General features: G+C 38.4%; 1 protein-coding gene across 1 annotated transcript; it reads right to left on the bottom strand.

The window, feature by feature from the left end:
• Positions 1-1,893: 1,893 nt before the first annotated feature.
• Positions 1,894-19,877, bottom strand: IL18R1 (interleukin 18 receptor 1). Its single transcript, XM_009490554.2, has 10 exons — positions 19,829-19,877; positions 18,523-18,763; positions 12,395-12,572; positions 10,552-10,705; positions 9,976-10,038; positions 7,507-7,663; positions 7,277-7,410; positions 5,741-5,902; positions 3,986-4,144; positions 1,894-2,294 (listed from the first exon to the last, which is right to left on the bottom strand). Exons 1-10 carry the CDS (start codon positions 19,875-19,877, stop codon positions 1,894-1,896), a joined length of 1,698 nt encoding a protein of 565 aa, XP_009488829.2.
• Positions 19,878-21,250: the final 1,373 nt, after the last annotated feature.

Here is a 21,250-nt window from a genome sequence, read left to right as displayed (position 1 = left end):
ATTTATAGTAGCTGATTCTCACAGAGGGTAGGCTCATTCCAGAGCTTTTAACAAACCATGGGCACTATCCATATTCACATGTGTAGTATAACACATTTGACACTTATGTTGTTATGCAATACATTGATGACAGCATATAAAAAAACTATGTGGCTGAAGAGCAAGTTTAACACCTCAGCTAAGTACCAGGAAAGTTACTAACTTTTCTGTCAGCTGTTTGGCCAAGAAATGGATGTGCCCAGTACGTCTGATGGCATCTCTGAAGTAGGGCCAATCATTAGTACTGTAAGAATGTTGAAACTGATCTGTGATTAGAAATCACAGGAAACACCGGTAGAGAAGAACTGAACCTTGAGAAAGACTTGGAAATACAAAGACGCACATATCTACAGACCAGAAATCCTCTTCAGTAAAAGCTTAAGCCAGAGAATGGCTTTTGCCTAAGGATCACATTTCAATAGCTCTTTAGTTGCCTGACAGAAGGAGGGAGACATCTTGGAGTGGATCTGAAGGACACCACAGATGTGTGCCTATTCCTTTGTTCCTTTTCATCTGCATGTTAACCTGGCAACTGTGTAGCCTTCATTTTGTAAATCCACATTTAGACTTTACTTTTACCTGAACATCTGTCAGAAACTGTGCTTGATTACAGGATATTTGACAAACAACAAAGTATTTCATTTTCATGAATCTTGAGACATTGCCACAACACCTAGCACTCCAATTGTATTCTCAAGTGCACTGAGAAGGTAATAGAGCTCCTGCACTACAGCTGCTTGAAATGTCAGTGTCAAAGAGATGTCTCCTCAGAACTAGCATTAGTTGAATGCAATACAATGATGAGAGTGGGCCAAGCCTTGATGGTCTCCTAGCAAACTGACAGAAGATCTTCCAAAATTATTCTCCATTGATTTCTCCCCATTGGTACTAGGAGGAAATACGGTTCCATTTTATCCAGGAATTTATGTCAGATTGGTATCTTCTGCCAGGCAGCTAATAATAAGGGAGGATTACCATGGGTTTGAATGGCATTACTAAGTTTGTTTTTAAAAATAATACTAAGTACAAATGTTCCAAAGGGTTAGGAGTGTATGTACATACCGAAGATCTCATTTTCACATAAATCCCCTACATCCCTCAGCTGAAGGCACCTCAGGGTATAATGTAGACACCAGTGTCCATGAACAAATTATTATTATCTCTAGCCCATCCCCCTCTTCTCCCTGCCAAAATGAGCATTTACAGTATTCTCAGTGAAATAGGAGGATGGAAACAGTCTTTACCATTCCTCCAAATCACTCCCACTTTTGTCTCGACCACATACAAGTCAGTAGTGAATACTGTTAGCCTGACCAAATCTCTCCTACTCTTTCTAACCTCGTTTTTCTCTGTTTTCACTTGATTTTTCTGCTTGACATTGCCCAAAGCCTGCATGCCAAGCTCTCTAGGGCAGGAGCTGCTTGGGGTCTACTCCCAAGCAGGATCCTTAGGAAATACCAAAATACAAAACCAAGAGTTTCTAAATAATAACACTTTGCAAATACTGATATATTTATTGAGGGGCCTCAAAAAGTATGCAAGTATAACTAATATAATTCTGCATTACTGGAAAATGCCAAATCAAAATGTTTTGCATTGTGCTTTGCACATTGTGGTAAGTCCTAAGCAGAATCAAATTTCTGCTCCTTGTGCAGAATGCTGAGCAAACTCTCTCTGGGATAGCATTTAGCATCGGGGTTAACATCGTCCTAGACGCTGTAACAATTTCTACATTCCTCTCAGACCTCAGACTTGGCCTCTTATGAACACTATCTTCCTAAAGTGTGCAGTTTGTGTTTTCTAGTAGTTAGCAAAATGTGCATTTTTCTGCAGCATCTTCTGTCTCCAGCTTTGTTATACAATTGCATTAAAGTCACAGCCCTCAGTCTGTGGTTGAGCCCCTTCTGAGCCTAGGCCAAGATTATTATAGTGCCCTTTGGTGTTTATCCTGGTAGGTTTCGCAGGCATCAGGTACCGAAGGTTCTTCCAAAATCTGGAATTCACGGGAAGAGATTTATCCTTTTTCCACTTCACAACCCTCTTTGAAGGTAAAAGAGACAGTGATTCTGGCAAGAAATTGTAGTCACCTATAGGCATATATTCAATTAATATGATCTTAGTTTTCCTTTCAACTAGGGCTTTATGCAGTCCACTCTCAAGTTCGTATCTGGCTCTGTCAGAAACGTAGTTCTGGCTCAGTATAATGATTAATCTTCGACTTTTGTCAATGAATGAATGAATATCATCAACAACCGCTGCAAATTAAAGATAAATGTGTTATTAAACTAGTTTGAAAGGATAGGCACTGAATTGATTTATCCTTTAACGATTGCACATGTACCAAAAATGTTCCCCTTATAAAGTGACAGCGTGCAAGCATCCTGTCCCTAGGAAGAGATTAATATGCATTACAGATTAAGAGTCTGCAAAAATGAGCTCAGGTATGGCCAAAGCTTGTTCTCTGGAGCAGACAAAACCTACATACAATCTCGAGCCACCCTAGACAGCAGTCAGTCAGTAGTCACAGGGATAGAAGGTGAAAGCAAAATTTGCTTTTCTTCCAACAAGACATCTCTTTGCTCTTTCATAATAGATACCATTGGAGTGATTCCACAGAAAGTCACCAACAGCAATCTCTCTCCAAATAATCAGTAACTCTCAAGTTACTCCTTCCTGTACGTCACTGAATACCCCAATCTACTGCCAGTAATACAAGGTTGAGAAGACTAACATGTGATGACGTAATGAGTTCCAGCTGGTTTAGATCCATGACTTTTGTCAGGAGAAGTGATGAATGAAATCAAATGGTGACACCCTTCAAATATCAAAGCACCAAATTGAATTCCCATGCACAACTTCCTGTGCTTGCTTCAGCACCATGGGACAACAAGGTCTGCAGAAACCAGAGATCTGGCAAGCGTGCCTTCTAAGGAAAAGCAAAGCAAATTGCAGGAGTAACCTAAAGAAGAGAACACTGAGAGGAGAAGGAGGCTGACAAGGGTATTACAACACACCAAAGTGTCCTGTAAATAGAAGGAAATACTCTGTTTTCCAAATTCACAATGGATCAGACCAGAGAAAAGAAAATAAGCTAAAACTGTTGCAAGGAAATAAGCTAAAACTAGTGAAAGAATCAGAATGAACACTTTGGAAGGCCTTTTTTTTAATACTTAAGGGGAGAGAATAACTGGAAAAAATGGCTTGGGAGAGTTGTGGCACCCCTCAGATTAGAAAAATATGTCAGGAATGGATACAAGGAGAGAAGATCCTGATTTGTGAAGGAGGCTGACTGACCTTATCGTTCTGTGTTTTTAACAATTAAATCCTATTTCTTAACTAGATCTTTGGACTAAATTGAATGCCCAAGTATCTTTTTTTCCAAGAATCTGCAAAAGGTCATCTATCCATAGGCCATTTAGAGAAACAAAATTCCATGTTCTCATTTCTATTTTGTTATGTCATCCATTACATTCACAACATGGTTTCAACCAACACACTGAAGATACAGCAAACATACTAGTTACCTGAGAATCACTGGTATCAGAGACACCAGCTGCTCTGTGCAGTAACTGTGAGTTCATTCATAGGCACCTGCTCTCAGCAAAAGCAGAGCAAGAGCACTATTACTGTGAAACATCTGACATCTCTTGTGTTCTCACCTTAACTTTCTCCATGCTAGCTTCTTCATCTGTTCATCTCGGTTCTGTGTAATTAAAGATATTTGTGTCTGTGTGTATGTGTGTAGGTGTATATGAATTCATAAATATATCTATAAAATATGTAAAATATGTGCATGCAAACTTTGCATGCACATAGTCTAGATTAACTGAAAAATGTAGCATTTCAGTGCACAACACATTTGACAGAATTCCTTCTAAGTACAGACTTTTACCTTTCTGTGAAAATTATGTGCCTATTTAATGACAAGTATATTCAAAACACTTACCTCCTCCAGGGGATACATCCCTCTCAAATATACATAACTTGTACCCAAAGGTTTCTTCTAATATCATGGGTAATATTTTCAAAGCAAAATCTCTCTCTTCTTCAGTAGGAGAAATGCAGTCTTTCAGGTGAGACACAAATGCATCATATTCCTTTCCATCTGGAAAGAAACCACCAGTTGTTGTCTTGTTAGCAATTAGAAATACAGTATCTGATCCACCATTCTGGTTTTCAAAGTTATTGTCTCAGTAGCAAAGCATCTAGAAACTCCTGCTCTTTCCTTTGATACCTCAGTCTTCAAACAAAGAAAAACCTGAATCAATTTAAACTTGATACAAAAGATGTTGATTGCATTTGGCAAATATTTGAAAATAACATATCCTTTCTACATGAAGGTGTTTTTTAAAAACAAATCAGATTAATTTCACAGGTTAATGTCACATCTGTGATGATCAAGAAAATGAAGGGAAGCAAAAAATGTCTGTAACCTGGTAAGAATGCTATTTAAGTGATATTGCAGATTTCCACAATTATTTTACTCTTTGTCTAAAGACTATCAAGTAGTTCTGTAGAATGGATACTGGCAAAAGACAATAAACCAATTTATTATTTTAAGTAAGAGTATAGCATGTCTGGTCATGCTTTGGGCAGCAATTTACAAACACAAAATCCAAGACCAATCCAGAGGCCAGGTCTATCGCATTGAGTGATTTTTGAACCTAATTGAACCTTGCCACAGAACAACTATCTGGATTGATACAGCAGTACACATAGCTTTGCATCTTAAACTGTACTTCTTTGCTTCTCTTTCTGGATACTTTACTACAGGTAAGAGAGAGCACAAACTAAAGCCCATGAAACCCTACACATGCAAGAGCTCTAGGAGTAGGAAATCCATTGCCTAGTATCAGACAACCAGTTCCTCCATGGTGGCCTAGTCCAGGTTCTCGGAGACCCTCCCTGTAAGCTAGCATACACAGTGACAGCTAACATCAACAGATAGATATGTAACGTTGGCAGGCATAATGACATCCACCAATTACTGAGAAATCTCCAACCACTGCAGTTTATTCAAGCTGATTTAGAGACTAAGGAAGGCTGAGAAAATCAGGTAGATATATACAGCAAGTTTTTTCACCACAATTTTCAGAAAAATTATACCCAGAATTGGCTAACTGTCAGGTTTGCTCCTTGAGTCAAGGTCACAGTAATGCTGCCTGGTAGCATACTGGAAGTGTGCTCTCCTGCAACCCTAAGTGCATTTAGTGACAAACCTATAAATATTGCAATGACCTCTACAGTCAAGTAGAGGTAGTCAAGTCATTTTAACCTTCACTTCACTGAAGGGCATCAGTGAGGTAAAAACAAATTTCTGTCAGTCTGCCTGACAACTCCAGAGTGCTCATCCTCTTTACAGATAGATAATTGTAAACTTCTCCACCTTCATCAACTTTTGTGATGAAGAATATGGCAGAACAGAGCGCATCTGAACAGCATCTAACCACATCCCTTCCACTACCTGCTCCAGAGGCAGCTTCTTCACTGTGTTTATCTGCTGTTATTGCCCCAGGTGTACAACAAACTCACTTTAGCACCTAACCATCAAGTTGCCTTTTACATATTCATTGCTGTTTCTACTCACAAAATTACTGGATTTGTTTTGTCTCTTCCTCAAAGATGATTGTTTTATAGAACCTACCAGAAACTTTTTTTAATCAATACACTTATTTCAATGTCAGCATTACCCAAGTCATACCTCCAGCAGTGTCGTCTCTTCTGCATATGTTCCTGTAAAATAGAACTAAGTCAACTCTAAACATCACACAGACAAACACTGCAGCTACAGCAACACATGGAAACAATACAGCAAGGACCATTCCAGTTGTAAATATGTGCACAGGCAGATCTTGGGTGTTCCCTGTAAAACAGAAACCCAGGAAATTATAGCCTTAACAAAGAGTATTATATGACAAGATTACTGTATTCAATACCAATGGCATCTTAAAATTACCCCAAAAAATCACAATGTTGGTGTGAATACTTCCCTGCTAATACTTCAAGCATGTTTGCTATTTGTCTTGAGATAGAGAAGAACAACAGAACATGGATTACTCTAAAAACTGGAGAAACAAACTTGCATGCATTCACACACCCACCACACATAAATGAACTGTATGTGGGATCAAGACTGACACTACAGATCCTCATAGATGTACAGCATCCCAGACTGGTGGGCACCCACTTTTATGGTAAGTTTTCTTCAGGTTCTTTATTATTTCCTGGTATTCTCTACCTTTCACCCCTCTCAGTCCATCCATTACAGTCCTTAATGTCCCCTTTAATCTCTCTGGACAAGATCTTTTTTACCTTCTGTCTCTAGTCTCTTTCAGTTTGGGTTTTTTTTCCTTACTTATTTTTCTGTTATCTTTGTCTTTTTAGTTCCAAATACAGATTTTTAACCCTTTAGTCTTTGTGAAGTCTTTATGAAGGCACTGTCAAGTCATGCTCATTGTAGTCTGTATTTCATTTGCTTTATTATATGCATCGTCTTTTGACTAGTCTGTTTTCACATATTTCCTCCCAGTAAAGCTTGGAAAGGTCTGAGAGAGATGGAAAACAAGAAGGGAATACCCATTTGCCATGAATCTCCAGGCTGTCTGGACTATAAATGTGAAGTACTACTATATGGTAGAAGTCAGCTTTCCATAGCTAGAAGGGTAGAGTCCCTGACAAGGGAGAAACCGTGGACCAGAATGTTTCAGGCATTATCAGGAATATAGAAGACTGACCTTTCCGGGGGGTGGGGAGCAACACCAAAACCTCAGATTTTAATTTTAGAAAGAGCTGCTTAATAAACAAAGTGATTGAAACAGCAGACTCTGGGCTGCACCAAGCTTTGGGTAGTTAACCCCCGTGATCCCACCAATCTGATCAGTAGGAGACCACAGGGAACACTCTGGCATGGGATGTAACAAAGTGCCGCCCAGGGATCTGTCAGCCAGAGCGTAGCTCAGCCTCCCCAGCTGTGTCCACAGCAGCAGCAGTTGAACTGTGGAGCCCTCACACAGCTGCTCTAGCAGATGTAGCAGCAACCCCTGCTGCCCCTGTCTCAGAGCAGGAGGAATCACCCAGGAGCGTTGTTAGGTCCAGCACTGGATAGACCAGGGCCTTCATAAGCACACAGATGTGTCTGGAAAGACGTTCTGAAATCAGTACCCTGCCCTCAGGATTGAGAAGGCTGGCATGATTAATAATTATGTACAAGGAGTATCATCCATAGGTTGTATTGTACCTTTCTTCAATTTCACTATTTTTATTTGTGTTCTTTCATCAGCTTGCAACATGCAGGTGAAATTGTGACGCATGTCCTCATCTGTAACTTTTTTAATCCGTAGTAGCCTTGTGATATAGAACTTGTTTCCCAACCTGCAACAAGGAACGGTGTTAGCAACACTACCTGTACAGAAACCTACAGGACATTATCACATACAAATGAAAGCACAGCATTTTCAGGAAACCTACTGTAATTTTTTGAACTCTTCTTCACATGTTGAAGGATCATTCTTGGGGATACCTGAGCATTTTTCGGGAAATGCTTGATTAATTAACCAGTAGAGGTTAGCATCTTCTTGCATATAATAACCCAAGAAACCTGTGCAATTGAGTATCTCTTCTTTACCTAAACAAAGCACAACATGAGAAGATCTAGTCAGAAGTAGCATTTGTGTTCACAGTGCAGTAAAATGTCAGCTTTCCGGGCAATGCAGCCCATGAGCTGTGCTCCTTTCTGGACTTCGTAGCCCCTGCATGATGTTTCATATGTGTTCCACCTGCACTGGTGGTGGCTTCGGCAACGATGCTCAGGGCTCTCTCGCACCCTGTTGCAGAGTGACAGTCATCCACTGCTTTCTCTCAGATAAACTCTGTTGCAGCCAGAAGAGTTTAAATAAGCCAGAGCATTTTAGGCTTTAGAGAACTAAAGGGATTTGGACTCAATGATCCTTATGTGTCCCTCTCAACTCGAGATATTCTATGATTCTGTGAACTAAACTGTGTGCTGCAGGCAGAGAACAGGAGAGGACAACCTATCACCAGTGCCCCAGGGCCAGGTAAAAGTAAGTAACTGGTAAGGGGAATTACAACCAATTGATTATAATAGCTAAAGTATACACTATTACTCAAAGAAAAAACAGAACCTGTTAGAGCCCCTGCTGAAGTCTCACAGAAGAAATTCTCACCCCAGCTCCACATCTGGAAATCAGCATAATCCTGAATGTGTGAATAAGTCACTTAGCCAGTCAGCTACTTTGTAGCATTTCAGAGCACTAATTGGAAGTGACAGGAATCACCCCTTAGAGTCTGGGTAATTATAAGAAAGAGCAAAAGTAAAAAGACAACTGTACACCTGGGAAAATAAAGGCAGAAGGCTGCAGCTCTGCAGTGTGAGATTTGATGATTTGCAAGGCATTTTATTTTAAACATTGTCATGGGAAGCTTGACCTGAGGGTATCTGCAACTTTACAACACCATTTCTAGCCTATGCCAGCATCATTTCGAGGGAACACATCCAGAATGCCCTTTATTAAGCCACAAAAGCCAAATGCAAGTTCTTGTTCAGGCCATCGTGCACAAATGTTTTCCGGTACGCAAGGCCTGCCGAGGAATTCTCTAAGGGCACGCATTATAAGCTGCCACCTTGAAATTTATCAGAGTGGATGCTTCCAGTAGAACTGCTTAGGAACCTTTAAAGCAGGATCCAGCTGAAACTCTGCCCATCTTCGATTCAGACCTTAGAAATACAAATCACATTTGCACAGATTCAAACATAGACCTAAACTTCTCGTATCATCTACCTTGCAACTCTAGCCTTTTCACCATACACAAAAGCTATTTGGGGGGAAATATTATAGAAGACCATCTAAGCAATGGCAGGTTTGAAAGGCCATCTTAAATTCCCTTCACTCTCTACCGTGCCATCTGTCTCATCACTCACTGGGTAATTCAATGGCCTTGTCAAATGATCTTATCAAGGCAGATGAGAGATGGAAGATAGATGATTCATAATCATTTAAACTGAATGCTGCTGCCTTCTAAGGGTTGGGACAAGCATAGTAAGGGGGAAGAACTGTGCAGGAAGAGTGTACTGGAAGGCTGGGAGACATGAGGCATCATAGGATTGGGGTACTACCATTGGAAAAAAGGACCTACCAACTGGTATTTGTAGGAAGGAAGGAAAATCAGCATCTGAAGCCCTGGCTGAGCATATGAGATACACGTATGAGCAACAGAGGAGGTAAATATGATTTTTCAGACTTGGAAAGGAAGGACTGGGTAACCAGATGGGAGAAGCCCTCAGACACAGGAAAGGCAAAAGACAGGTAAATTTCTGTTTTTAAAAATTAATTACAGCCTCAATCACAAAATCCTTGGTTCTCTCTAACACCGTATAAAGCCTGCAGACCATGTTATCTAACCTACTCACACCCAGAAGCACAGTCAACGGTTTGGCTTTTGACAATATAACCAATTCTTTGCAGCAGTGACAGATCTGCTTGCCCACATTACCAGGACCGTCAGCCCTCACACTTCTCATTTCCCTGCAGAATAACAATCTCAACTGTATCAGGTATTAAGGGTGTTACTCATTATTGCTGTTCGCTGAACAAACCAGATGTCTTTCACACACTCTGTGGGGTTTGCTGTCTACAAAAGAAAGCCTTTTTATCACCACCACCACCACTTGCTCTTGCTGGTCATAGCAGCAACCTCAGCTTCTGCCTCTGTAAAAGGGTAAATTTACTGTGCTTGTATATCAATCAGGGAACACACTAGGCAAAACATAACCAGATATGAAGATGGATCAGATCCAGGAGGGTGCACAGACAATTCTTAGTTTGATTACACTTAACCAGACCATCAACCATAAAGAGATCAGAACAAAACTATATATATGCAGTAGCTACCACAAAGATTCCTGTACTAATTTGATACCTATTTCTGTTTCAATTTCTTCATCACGTCCAACTATCTCCAAAGTTACAGCCTCTGGTGCATCTAAAATAGAAAGAAGTACTGCTATTGAAGTAATAGCTTGCTTACATTCTAACACAGTAAAAAGTTACACATTTGCTTTATTTCTAAAACTAAGCACATGGATTACATTTAATTCAAAGAACAATATCTGGACTCTGGCATTATTGAGTAGTTTAAAACACAGTATGTCCTGTTGAATTTTTTTCACATTCATACATATAGAGTGCACAATTTACAATGGTTGGAAAGAGTCTTCCACAAAACTCTTAGTAAGTGTGTATGACTGACTTACAGCAGCTTATTTTGAAAAAAAATAAAACTTCAGGGAAAAACCATACTAAATAAATTTTCCAAAATTGGTAATATATCATATAAACTTCTTCTGCTTTTATACTTTTGAAATTATTGCAAAATAGTTCAGATTACCAGACTTGATCACCCTTGTATATATTTATCAAATGAGAGCTGTAATTAAAAATCTCCATAGTAAGAAGAAAAAAAAGCATGTTTCAAAATTTCAGAAAGCCTTCTTACCTTCTTCTACCAGTAGGTTAATTGTATTTGTGCTGTGGTATCTCTTTCCTTCATGAATGATTGAAATTTTACAGGTATATATCCCAGAGTGCTGTACTGTTAAGGTTTTAAAATCCAGTTCCCGCTCTGTTTCATTTTCATAGTTCTTACAGTCCTGCATCAATAAAGAGAAAATACTATTCTATAGAAAACATACCTTCAAAACCTTAAGGAAGTTAACAATGATTTTTGAAACAAAGTGTCACCATCACTCTTTCAATATCTCAGTGACATTTATCTGACCTGAAAGAAGTGGGGGCCCAACTTTCAGTCATGGTCGCTTAAATGCAACATTTGAATATTTAACCCATCAGAAGTTAGAGGCACTGCAATTCCAAGTAGGCATCTGAGTATAAAAATATCATATTGGGAATTTAAATGCACTCATCTATTTTTTTTCAAAATGAGGGTGTGTAAGTGTCACCTGCTTGTGGCCAAAATTTGCCTAGGCCTATGAGGACCTTTCAGGTTAAAGCAAAATACCTCAACAATAGGGAAAGTGACCATCTCAGAGGGTCACAAGAGTTGGACTCACATTTGTTTATCCTCCCTATCTCCCAAAACAAACTAGGGTTTTTATTTTTTGTTTTGGGTTGGTTGTTTTGTTTTGTTTTGTTTTTTTAATTCATAGCAGATGGTAAATGAAATGTTTGGTTCTGGTCTGAATTACCTTAGATCAAGAAGGGAGATGATCACTGCTGGAAACTGTCCAGGGAATGGACATTTCCTGGATGCATATACTTACTAACAGGCTCTTATACAAAAGGCATGTGTGACCATCCCTGTTTTATCTGTCTCAGCTAAGGGTGTGATAGGAAGGGTTTGAAAATTTTCACCCAATCAAGCACCAAAGGATATTTAGGCTCAAGGATGGCTGCTTCATCTGTCTCACACAGTATTAGGCATTAAAATATTAGGCACTGGTATACTCAGCTTAGCCAGAAAGAGGTCAGTCTGGGGTATGGTCCTTTACTGAGGAAAACATATCCACCTATGGCCCTATCCATCCATGGTCCTATCCTCCCAGGCTCCAAAGGACAAGGAAGCAAGGCTGTGGCACATTCTGCCAGGCAGAATCCAGATACCCGTACTTAAGTGGTCAAAATCCTTTCCTGAAACTTATTCACCACAGAGTGAATAGGGTCTGTTGCTCCAACAGGACACTTGAGAGGAATAAGGAGCACTGGTCAAGGTGATACATAGGGACAGGGTGGAAGAAACCTATTCAGGGTGCTTCATCCAATGGTTGGGCACAACACACAACAGTTGCAGGTGCTTACACAACCATCATCTACGCTCTGACAAAAGCTGGTAGAGAGAAGACTGATGATTTGCCTAAAATGAACAGAACTGGATCTGTTACGCATTTTGTAAAAAATGTTCAGAAACAGCAAAATTGAAAAGTTTGCAATTACTTTACAAGCACATGCCAACTGTAAAACAAGTATCTTGGCACCTCATTTAGTGTCAGGATAATATCTGTATCAGCAAAGTAGCAGCTGGCTAAACCAGCTGCTGGCTAAATCAGCAAGTAAACATGCGCATCAGATCTTTTACCATTCAAAACTACCAGTTTATTAATAATTTCTGATTACGGGTACATTTTTCTAACAAACCTGAGAGCAGAGAAAGACTTTCTTTTGTATATACCTCTCTAAAGGTTTTTTCCCTAATAACCTGAGAAATTAAAGCTTTACAAGGTTTGTAGATGCTTCTAAAAATTTGTTTGTAATTAACTTTTTTCTGCAGTCAGATGTTTTGTTTCTATAGCCAATGATTTGAGTGACACTGTTTCAGTAATTACCTTGTACCATGTTATGCTGTCATTTTCATTGACAGACAAATCACTGCATTTCAGTGAATGACCAGTTCCAGCATTTTTAATTTCTGTAGTTAAATGATTTTTGTTGAAACAGCTGCTTTTATTTCTTTCAAGCACATTCAAGGTCCACTTTTGAATTGTGAAATTTTGTTTTCCATTGCTATGAAAAAAAATTAGCAAAATCAGTTTTAGGAGCTTTTTAAAGGAATGTAGCTTAGTCAGTTACACAACAAAGTACAAATAAATTGTCTAATACACCTGTTAGGTAAAAAGTACCTCTACAGTGACCTAATTATTTATATTCTCCTTTATTACTTTTTCACCCCCAAATATGTGTTATTTCCCATAACAAAACAGGTTATCTAAACTAAATCATATATTACAAAACATTTGACAATACAACTCTATCTATGAAATTTGACAATATATGCTATATCAACCAGAACAAGGATGCAGCAATCTGTGGCATCATGTATAGTCACAAGTGAGCATACAAGAGTTTTAGGACCTGGAATCAGCTAGTGATTTCGCAGGTTTAATCTCCTATGCATTGCTAAGGTTTAAAGCAGTAACTGAAAAACATATTCGTAAAATATGTCCAAAATAAGATGGGCAACTCTGTTATTGTTTATAAAATTACATTATTCATTGTTTGATACTGTGCAGATAGTCACCAATATTTTGGAAATATTTCTAAACTACAGAAGTCTCATGAATTACAGAATCACTTATGGATTCAAGCACATCTGCAAAACAAGGCATTTTGGAAAGAATTCATCTCTTTGTCTTTCAGTCTGCACTGATCAGAGAGCTACAATAGCTGGCCACCCCCAGTTGACTGGAAGAGCCAGGAACTACTGCTTCTAAAGCAGAGTCAACATGTCCCATGCAGTAGCTATAAAAGATCAGGTGAATATGCTCAAAAAATACCTCTTTTGAATATCTAGGAACCGACTATTATCATTCAGACATCTACTATGTTCTATCCACATATTCCTCTAAAGAATCAGATGATAGCTGTCCGTTATTTCATTGCTGGGTATGTTCAAATACATGACTACCAAGGGAAAAGAAGTTGGAGGACTTCTGGCTTAAGTTTGGCAAAATTGCCATAACTTTCTCAAAGTTACGGATTAGAAAGTCGTATGCTGCTGTAAGTTAATGGGTGAGATTTCGCAATTAGTGGATAAAGCACTTATTTTTTACTGAACAAGTAGGGTCTGACAAAACAAAAGTGGCAATCACAGAGCACTTCCCTCCAGTGTCAGTCATATCTTCATAAATATGTTTGAATCTGTCTGTCTCCAAGAAAAGCAAAAGGAATCGTTCCCAGGAGAACTGAAACTAGTCAAGAATCATCTTGATGAGAAGGGCTAAGGGGACAAAGCAGTTGAAATGGAGAAGCAAGCCTGACGAGTGTATCAGCTTAAACACCACTCTTGACTGGCACGCCTTTTACTGTTACAAGATTCAGAAGAACTATTGGGATATCATTTATATGATGAATTTAGACCAAGTTTTGGTTTGTTTTTTTTTCCCCTTTCTAAGCTCCCGAAACAGATGTATTTATGTATTTTGCTCACCCTCTTCACATTGTAGCTCTTTTTCAGCCTACATGGGTTCTCCTTGTTCTCCTTACTCACTTGAGATATTCATTGCTCACAATTGCAATTGACTATCTAAATCAAAACATAGTGGTTTGGTTTCTCAATTAGTTAACTATGGTGTCATAAACAGGAAAAACCTTATCAAAACTTTTCCATCAGAGATGTACTCATATGGGTATTCATGGTGGGTGGAGTCCTTCTCACGTGCTCTTCAACATCACATTTACACATCTAAATCAGAGCTACTAATCCCAGTCAGCAGTGGGACCACAGGCAATAGTCACCCTTTTAGACTGCAATTTATGTGACCTATTTTATATGTTTGGTTTAGGACAAGATATCTGTGCCCCAGAAAGGCCTCTCTCTCTCCCTGACACTAAAGGTACCCAAGATAAGTTTGGGTGTAGATGTAAATGTTAGTTCCAATTAATCCCACCAAGTCTGTGTTTTTCTTTAGGCATCACACTAGTGTATATACTGCTGGAGAGGCAATTACAGATCTATCCATAAAATACCTATGATTTTGCTATCTAGATTCAGCAGATGGAAGAAAAGGATCAATAAAGCCACAGGTTCTCCTCAGCACTGTCACTCCACAGAGGCTTTCTTCTGTGATCATATTTGGTGAAATCACTTCAACAAACATGAGGATTTCACCCAAAGTGGATCAAGATATTCTACTTGATGAGTCAAAATCTGGCAAGGAGCAGCTCCCTGGAAGGTGACAAAACCATACCTATGCAAACTAAGATGAATTTGTCTTACATAATTTCTAGTTATCTGCCATATACATGATTTTCAACAAAAAAATGCATTAAGTTGTATTGTTTAAAATGCTAGTGTCTGAGATGTTATATTTCTATCCTGGTTGTCACTTGCTGAAAGTCTTTAGTGATAATTTGTGGGGAACAAAACCATTTCTGGTTTAACAGCCTTTCAACTCCCCTCACGAAATCCACCAAGAAGGAACAACAAAAGCTAGCTTGACTCAGAAGAGGATTTAGGGAAGTGAAAGCCCTTAGAGAATATAAACCAAGTTTACTGGATACATAGCCAACTCTAAGTGATCCTTTAGCTACTTCACTGCAACAAGCCAGTGTTATCTCAATATTTCAATCTGCTGCAAGAAACTGTCACTCTGCCTTCCAGACTACAATATTAACTATAAATGTGTGTGTTTCCACTGCTTTCAACTCTCTAAACACATTCAAAAAGTGAGCAGTATTAGGATCTTAAAATGTATCATGTGTTTATCGGGGATCTCTGTACTTTTGGTTTTTTCAGGAACCTATAAATTCCCTCAGTTTCAAGGTCACCAACACAGAGCAACCAGATGACCTGCTTTTTTGTATTCTGGTTTTTAATTTGATAACCACAGGATATAGGGTATGAAAAACCATACAAATTAGAAATCCTGCCAAAGATGTGTGACACAGTTTTGCTGCTTACCACTCCCACTACAAGTGCATATGGAAGCCTTTATTTTCAAGAAATGTTGCTGAAGGTGGACACACTCAGGCTTACAGGTGATGTCTATTAACCCCTGAATTTATATCCTAAGTCTACTATACTAACAAACACACATGAACACACCAACACACACATATGCACACTTTAGCTATCTATGCTATGTATCAGCAGGACACTTCTGCTTTAACTGGAAAACTTCTGATTCTTCTTTAAGTAAAAAATAAGTGGATAATACACCATAAGTACGTCATTACATCATTTTTGCCTCTTGCTTCTTGCATATTGTCAGTTAAAATATCAGGGAAAAAAAAAATCCCTAAATTTAATTAGTTTGCAGAATCTGTCAACATGTCTTGTCTTACTTTTCTTGAAAATCTGCAGTATATTTAATTCTCACTTTGCTCACTAAAACTGCCTAAACAGTTATAAGCACTCTAAAAATCATTACCCGTATAGCTTACAAATACTTATATCTAAATATTTAAATCTAAATAGTTGAAAATAAAAACATAAATAAAAATATACTTAGCATGTCTGCTTTCAAAACCAAAACTTTAACCTATTATAAATGCTCTGAAATGAAACTAATTCCATTCTAATTGTCATTCCTGTTAAATCTTAAACCAATTTGGTAGTCCACAATAGCCCACAATTTTTCCCTATCACTAGAGACTACTAAAGTCCTCTGTCTCTGCAGAAAACTGCTTCTGCAAATAATCTTCTGTATTTGCTGAAATGTAACTGCTTTAATAAGCTTGCCAATAGTGAGAACCATCATCTAAACTAAACCAAAAATCCCATTAAAATCCCATGAAAATACTGCCCTTATGCCTATTGTTCCAGTGGTGAGACCTGTAAAGATTTCCGGCATGAGGATTGCAAGATTCCGGCATGTGCCTTCATTCTGATCCTAACAGAAAAATGAGTATCTCTATGCGCCTACCAGAAAGAAATTTTGGGGGAAAAAAAAAAAAAAGTTGTTTCAAAGTTCTCAAAAAATATTATTTTAATTCAGAAACTTTTTTTTCCAAATAAAAATGCTTTCTTTCAAAACTGAGTTTTAAAATGTAGTAGCATAACATAGTCCTAGAAAATGAAACAAAAAAGCAGAATTCGAAATGAATGCTTTGATGTAATCAAAACCTTTCTTCTGAGTTTCTTGCTTAAGCAAATCATGACATTTCACAAAGGATTCAGACATTTTTGTGTTTTCCAACAAATACTTATTTTAACAAACTTCATCCTAACACTTTTACTTAAGGTCTTTTCCTGTCGTCTCCTTCTTCTATACATAAGGCTGTTTCCCTCAGTTTTGAAGTTTACATTTTTTCCATATTCATTTTACAGAGTTATTGTAATTTACTGTGGATTTACTGTTGTTACTCCAAGTCCTTAAAATAATCACAAATCCACAAGGATCATGAATTAAGGTTATCACAGCTTTCCTCTCTTTTGTCCTTTATTTTAGATTCCTTGTGACAACCCCCTTCAGTAGCCTGGCGATTCAGGTATGCTCTCCACCTATCCTTCCCCATGCCACAGTAAGTCAGGGCATGCATTTTATATCACTGGTGAGGTGCTGGCAGTAGAGTGAGTTGTTAGATTTAATAGCTTCTTAGCACCATATTTAATGAAGCGACTGCACAGATGACTGATCAAGGCCATCAATAAAGCCAAAATTTAAAGCCACATTCAGACTTGATAAGAAAAGTACAGGACCATGACAACAGACAAGCCTATGTCAGGTATTATCTAATGTTAACCCCTACACACCAAAACCACGTAGCGTGCTTCACCTGTGCTACTTCAGACAAATGTCTGTACTCAATAATACACCACTTTTGCACGACCTTGCACAACAAAGTAGCCAAACTACCATACTCATCATCCCTAAAGACAATTCTCTTAAGATTGGGTTCAACATACATGAGTAAATTTTTTCTCAAACTTTACCTACTATTTGGATAAAGAGTGCCCTACAATTAAAAAGAAATCACATAAAACCAAAAGAAATATTCTACCAGCAGATTTTTCATTTATTATATTTAGCATTTCAGATACCGTGACTCGGTACTTTTTAAAATAGTATCATTAAGATGATGATAATAATGATACATGGAAAAACAAAACATGAAGTTTTCAGCTTCCAAGTCAACTTGGAAGTTAACAACTGAAGTCTAGGTTAAAACTAAACTATTGAACTTGTGTCTGTGATATTACTGGAGAAATGTGGAGAGCATTTTTAAGTATCTGCAGTCCCATAACCTCTACAAACTAGGCAAGAACCTTAAAAATATTACCTGGAGGACAGCACAAATCATTATATTATTGCTTCAATTGTTAATGCTGTATTACAGTTTTGGTGCAAGTTAGTCATAAGAACTCTATGCAGCAAACCTTTGATTTAGTCCTTTAGTCTTTCATGATGGTCTAATGAAGTTTTCCACCAAATAATTGAGGCCCGCCCTTATTTCTCCTTTTGACTCATGATGTTCTACAGCAGTAAGAAACCCAATCCTATGATTTACATTTGTTCTTTGAATGGCTCCAAGCATGCAAAGGTTTGCACAGAAACCAGAGTTCAGCTGTGCCACTCTTTGTTCATTACTGTACTATAAAATTAGACTGCTTGGCAGGCCTCATAGCATGAGAACCGCTCAACACAGTAAGGAAGAACAAGGCTGGTGGAGAAGACAAGCAAATGTTTCCTTTTACTTGGCAGTGGATAGGAGGGTTGCCTACCACTCATTTTGCTTAGGTAATTAATCACAAACCAGCAGAAATGTTACCTGCCTTATCAAAAGGTTTACAGAACCTTTAAAAGGCTGCATCTGCCTATAGCTATTTGTAAATATTATAGGTCTGCCTGGATGGTGATTGTGAAATGATGTGGAAAATGACACCACAGTTAATGTAGTTCCCTGCACCTCCTTTGTACAGATGCCACTAGCAATACAAAGCAAGACAAAGAAATTAGCTTCTTCATAGACAAGTGCAAAGGCAGGATGTTCACCCACCGACTTGTGTACCCACCTGTGAGTGACACAGTAATTCCCAGAGTCACTGAGTTCAGCTGGCCAAAACTCCAGAAAATTCTTTTGGGAAACAACTCTGTGTGTTTGCTTTATCAGTTGCTGCTTTCCAGCATTTTCTTTGTACCAGTTTATTGTGTATGCTTCTTCCTGAAAATGTTCTTGCATTGACTCAAGATAACAAAGGAAAAAATACTCCCCTTCTAGCACATCAATGGAGGCACGAAGGGGACAGAGCTTCTCTTCAGAGAAAGAGGAAAAAAGATACATTAGGAAGCCACGACCTTCTTTCAGAAAATGACATTAGTTTGACTTTAAAGTGATTTGCTGTGCCACTGGTCTTTTATAAAGTGACTTCACTTCAGCAGAGTGGTTTGGCAGTATTTATTTATTCCAGCAATATTTATTTCAGTCTAAGAACTCAGTTTTCCAAGTCTTTATTCTACCTCACCTAAGCAAAACCAGAAGGCAAAGGAGGGATAAAAAAGGACATTTTCCTAAGATTCTTTCACATGGGTCCAACAGTGTCAGAATCAAATGGTCACAAATAGCAGAATCTGGCCTCACTGTACAGTAAAGCAGCTGTCACAAATGGAAGGGGAAAGGAGAAATTCTTACATATGGTTTGACTTGACAAATATGGCTAATCCTCAGAACTGGTCGACTGCCATAAAAGCAGAGATCCTATGAATTAACTTTTGCATTTTCTTCTCTTCTTAATTAAAACTAAATCACTATGTGGCTAGATTTCTTAAAAACTTCAAATATCTTTAGAAAAGTTGCCTTGGAATGAGATTATGTGTGTAAAATTTAGTCTCAAAGTCTGTTTTTTTCCAATCAAATTTCCCAAATGTACCTTTTCTTACAGAAGTCATAAAAAATACAGAAAAGGGACCAAGGTCTAGCATTAATAGTCAATAATAAAATAAGCCTTGAGCCTCTATTTGTCCTGGGGTTCTCAGAGATTATTGTTGTTTAGCAACTGTTGCAACCACACTTCCGAATGGCACAAAGAGAAGCAGACTCAGTCTCTTCCTTGCTGTGGCTCTTCATACAGCCATGCTCCCATACAACACCATCAGGTGTCTCCAGGTAGCATCTCTACACTTTCTTCATAATTTTGGTATTTTGGACCAAATTTCCCAAGTCTGGATCTGGAGCTGGGCTGAAATTGCCAAAGCTTTTAAAATTTTGTTCTTAGCTGCAAAATACAAAACCTTCCCCAATCTAAGCAACTGTCAAGAAGATGCCACATATTCAGCAAATATTTTGAAGGTTCTACTGTTGAAATGAGGATTTATACTTACCAGCAGCAGATTCAGTGATAAACATGAAGAAAAAAATAATCAGAGTCATTTTTTTTAGTTACTTCTCACTTCTTCAGAAAAATGAAACTGAATTGTTCTTGCTTGTACTGAAAGCCTAAGAAAAACAGATTCACAGTTCATCACAAGTGTGGTGAAACAGATTCCTTTGAGTATGTGAGCAGTATAACTACTGCCTGGTACTGAAGAGGGCTTTTCAAATGGAAAGTTACACATTTTTATCATAACAGCTATTTTCACATATCAGGTAATGTATCTAGCTTTTTCTTGGCAAGTTTATTTTAAATTCAGAAAGCACTGCAGCATTTCCTTCCTCCATTTTCTTGTTTGCTAGATGTGTTTCACACTTCTGATTAAACTGACAATCTTACAGAAGTACTCAAACTTAGATCCCAAGCCACTAGACACCTACCACGGGATAGGACTGTACCTTTTTCTCCACGAAAGTATAAACTTTGCAAGACTAGACCTTATAAAAACAGCTAGTACAAACTTCCCTTGCCTTCAAAGAGAACAGCACAATGTTGATAGGTTGGACATCTTGGTGGCTAATTTTGAGCCTGTTGGAAAACAATGAGATCTACAACCTTTTCTTACAATGTTGTCTACGGAACCAACAAACACCAGCTCTCAGCTGCTAACGTTTCCACTGAGGGGGAGGAGATGAAGAAGTTCATATTCAATTGCTTCATATGCAGCCAACTGTGTTTTCAAAGGCAAATGGAAAACACCACTAAATAATACCAGCATGGAGTATCTTCTCCAAGAATCCTCAGAATAGCAGATTAACCAAAGGCAGAGCCAGTCCTAAGACTGTGCCTCAGTTTTGCTTACAAAACAGACTGATTAGGTGTATAATAAGCTCATTTCAACCTCTGCACCCAAGATGGACAACCTTGCTTAGTCACTGACCTGAACATGCATGGGCAAATAGGACACACACACACGAGAGATATTTCACAGAGAGCTGCTAAAATAAATCTCCTTAGCATTCTGGTTTTTTGGTTTTATTACCCAAACCTCTTGCAATCTGAGAAAGCACATACTTACTGTTGTAAGACACCTCCCTGAGATTTACAGTCAGAAACTTCCCATGATCTAAAGCAGCCAGAAGCAGGAGGCTACTGCATTTCCAGCAATATTCCACAAAGACACCAAACCTTGTAGCTGCTCTCCCTCTCTTACCGTTCTCCCCAGTTCATTACAAGTATGCCATCATCCCATAAATCACTGTAAAGAGATGAAAGAACTGTTTCACATCCCATTTTTCAGGCTGACTGGTAGACAGATCCAGATTTAGAAAGCAGCTAAAAGAAGTTGGATGCTGAGTACTGCAACAAGCAACTTTAAAGGGTCATACAGTAAACTCCTCAGACCTGGTTTCAGTTCCGTTTTACACATGGC

This window comes from Pelecanus crispus, chromosome 1 (genome assembly GCF_030463565.1).
Source record: "Pelecanus crispus isolate bPelCri1 chromosome 1, bPelCri1.pri, whole genome shotgun sequence".
Classification (NCBI taxonomy): Eukaryota; Metazoa; Chordata; class Aves; order Pelecaniformes; family Pelecanidae; genus Pelecanus; species Pelecanus crispus.
The sequence above is the reverse complement of the archived record's forward strand: the minus strand, read 5'-3'. Positions and strand labels throughout refer to the sequence as shown.

Excerpts from the sequence above, each read along its gene's own strand:
- IL18R1 (XM_009490554.2), bottom strand. The coding sequence starts at position 19,877 with ATGACTCTGATTATTTTTTTCTTCATGTTTATCACTGAATCTGCTGCT. Across the intron at positions 12,573-18,522 it reads AATTACTGTGTCACTCACAG|CAATGGAAAACAAAATTTCA; the intron begins GTGGGTACACAA and ends TTTTTTTCATAG. Across the intron at positions 10,039-10,551 it reads TAACCTACTGGTAGAAGAAG|ATGCACCAGAGGCTGTAACT; the intron begins GTAAGAAGGCTT and ends TTTCTATTTTAG.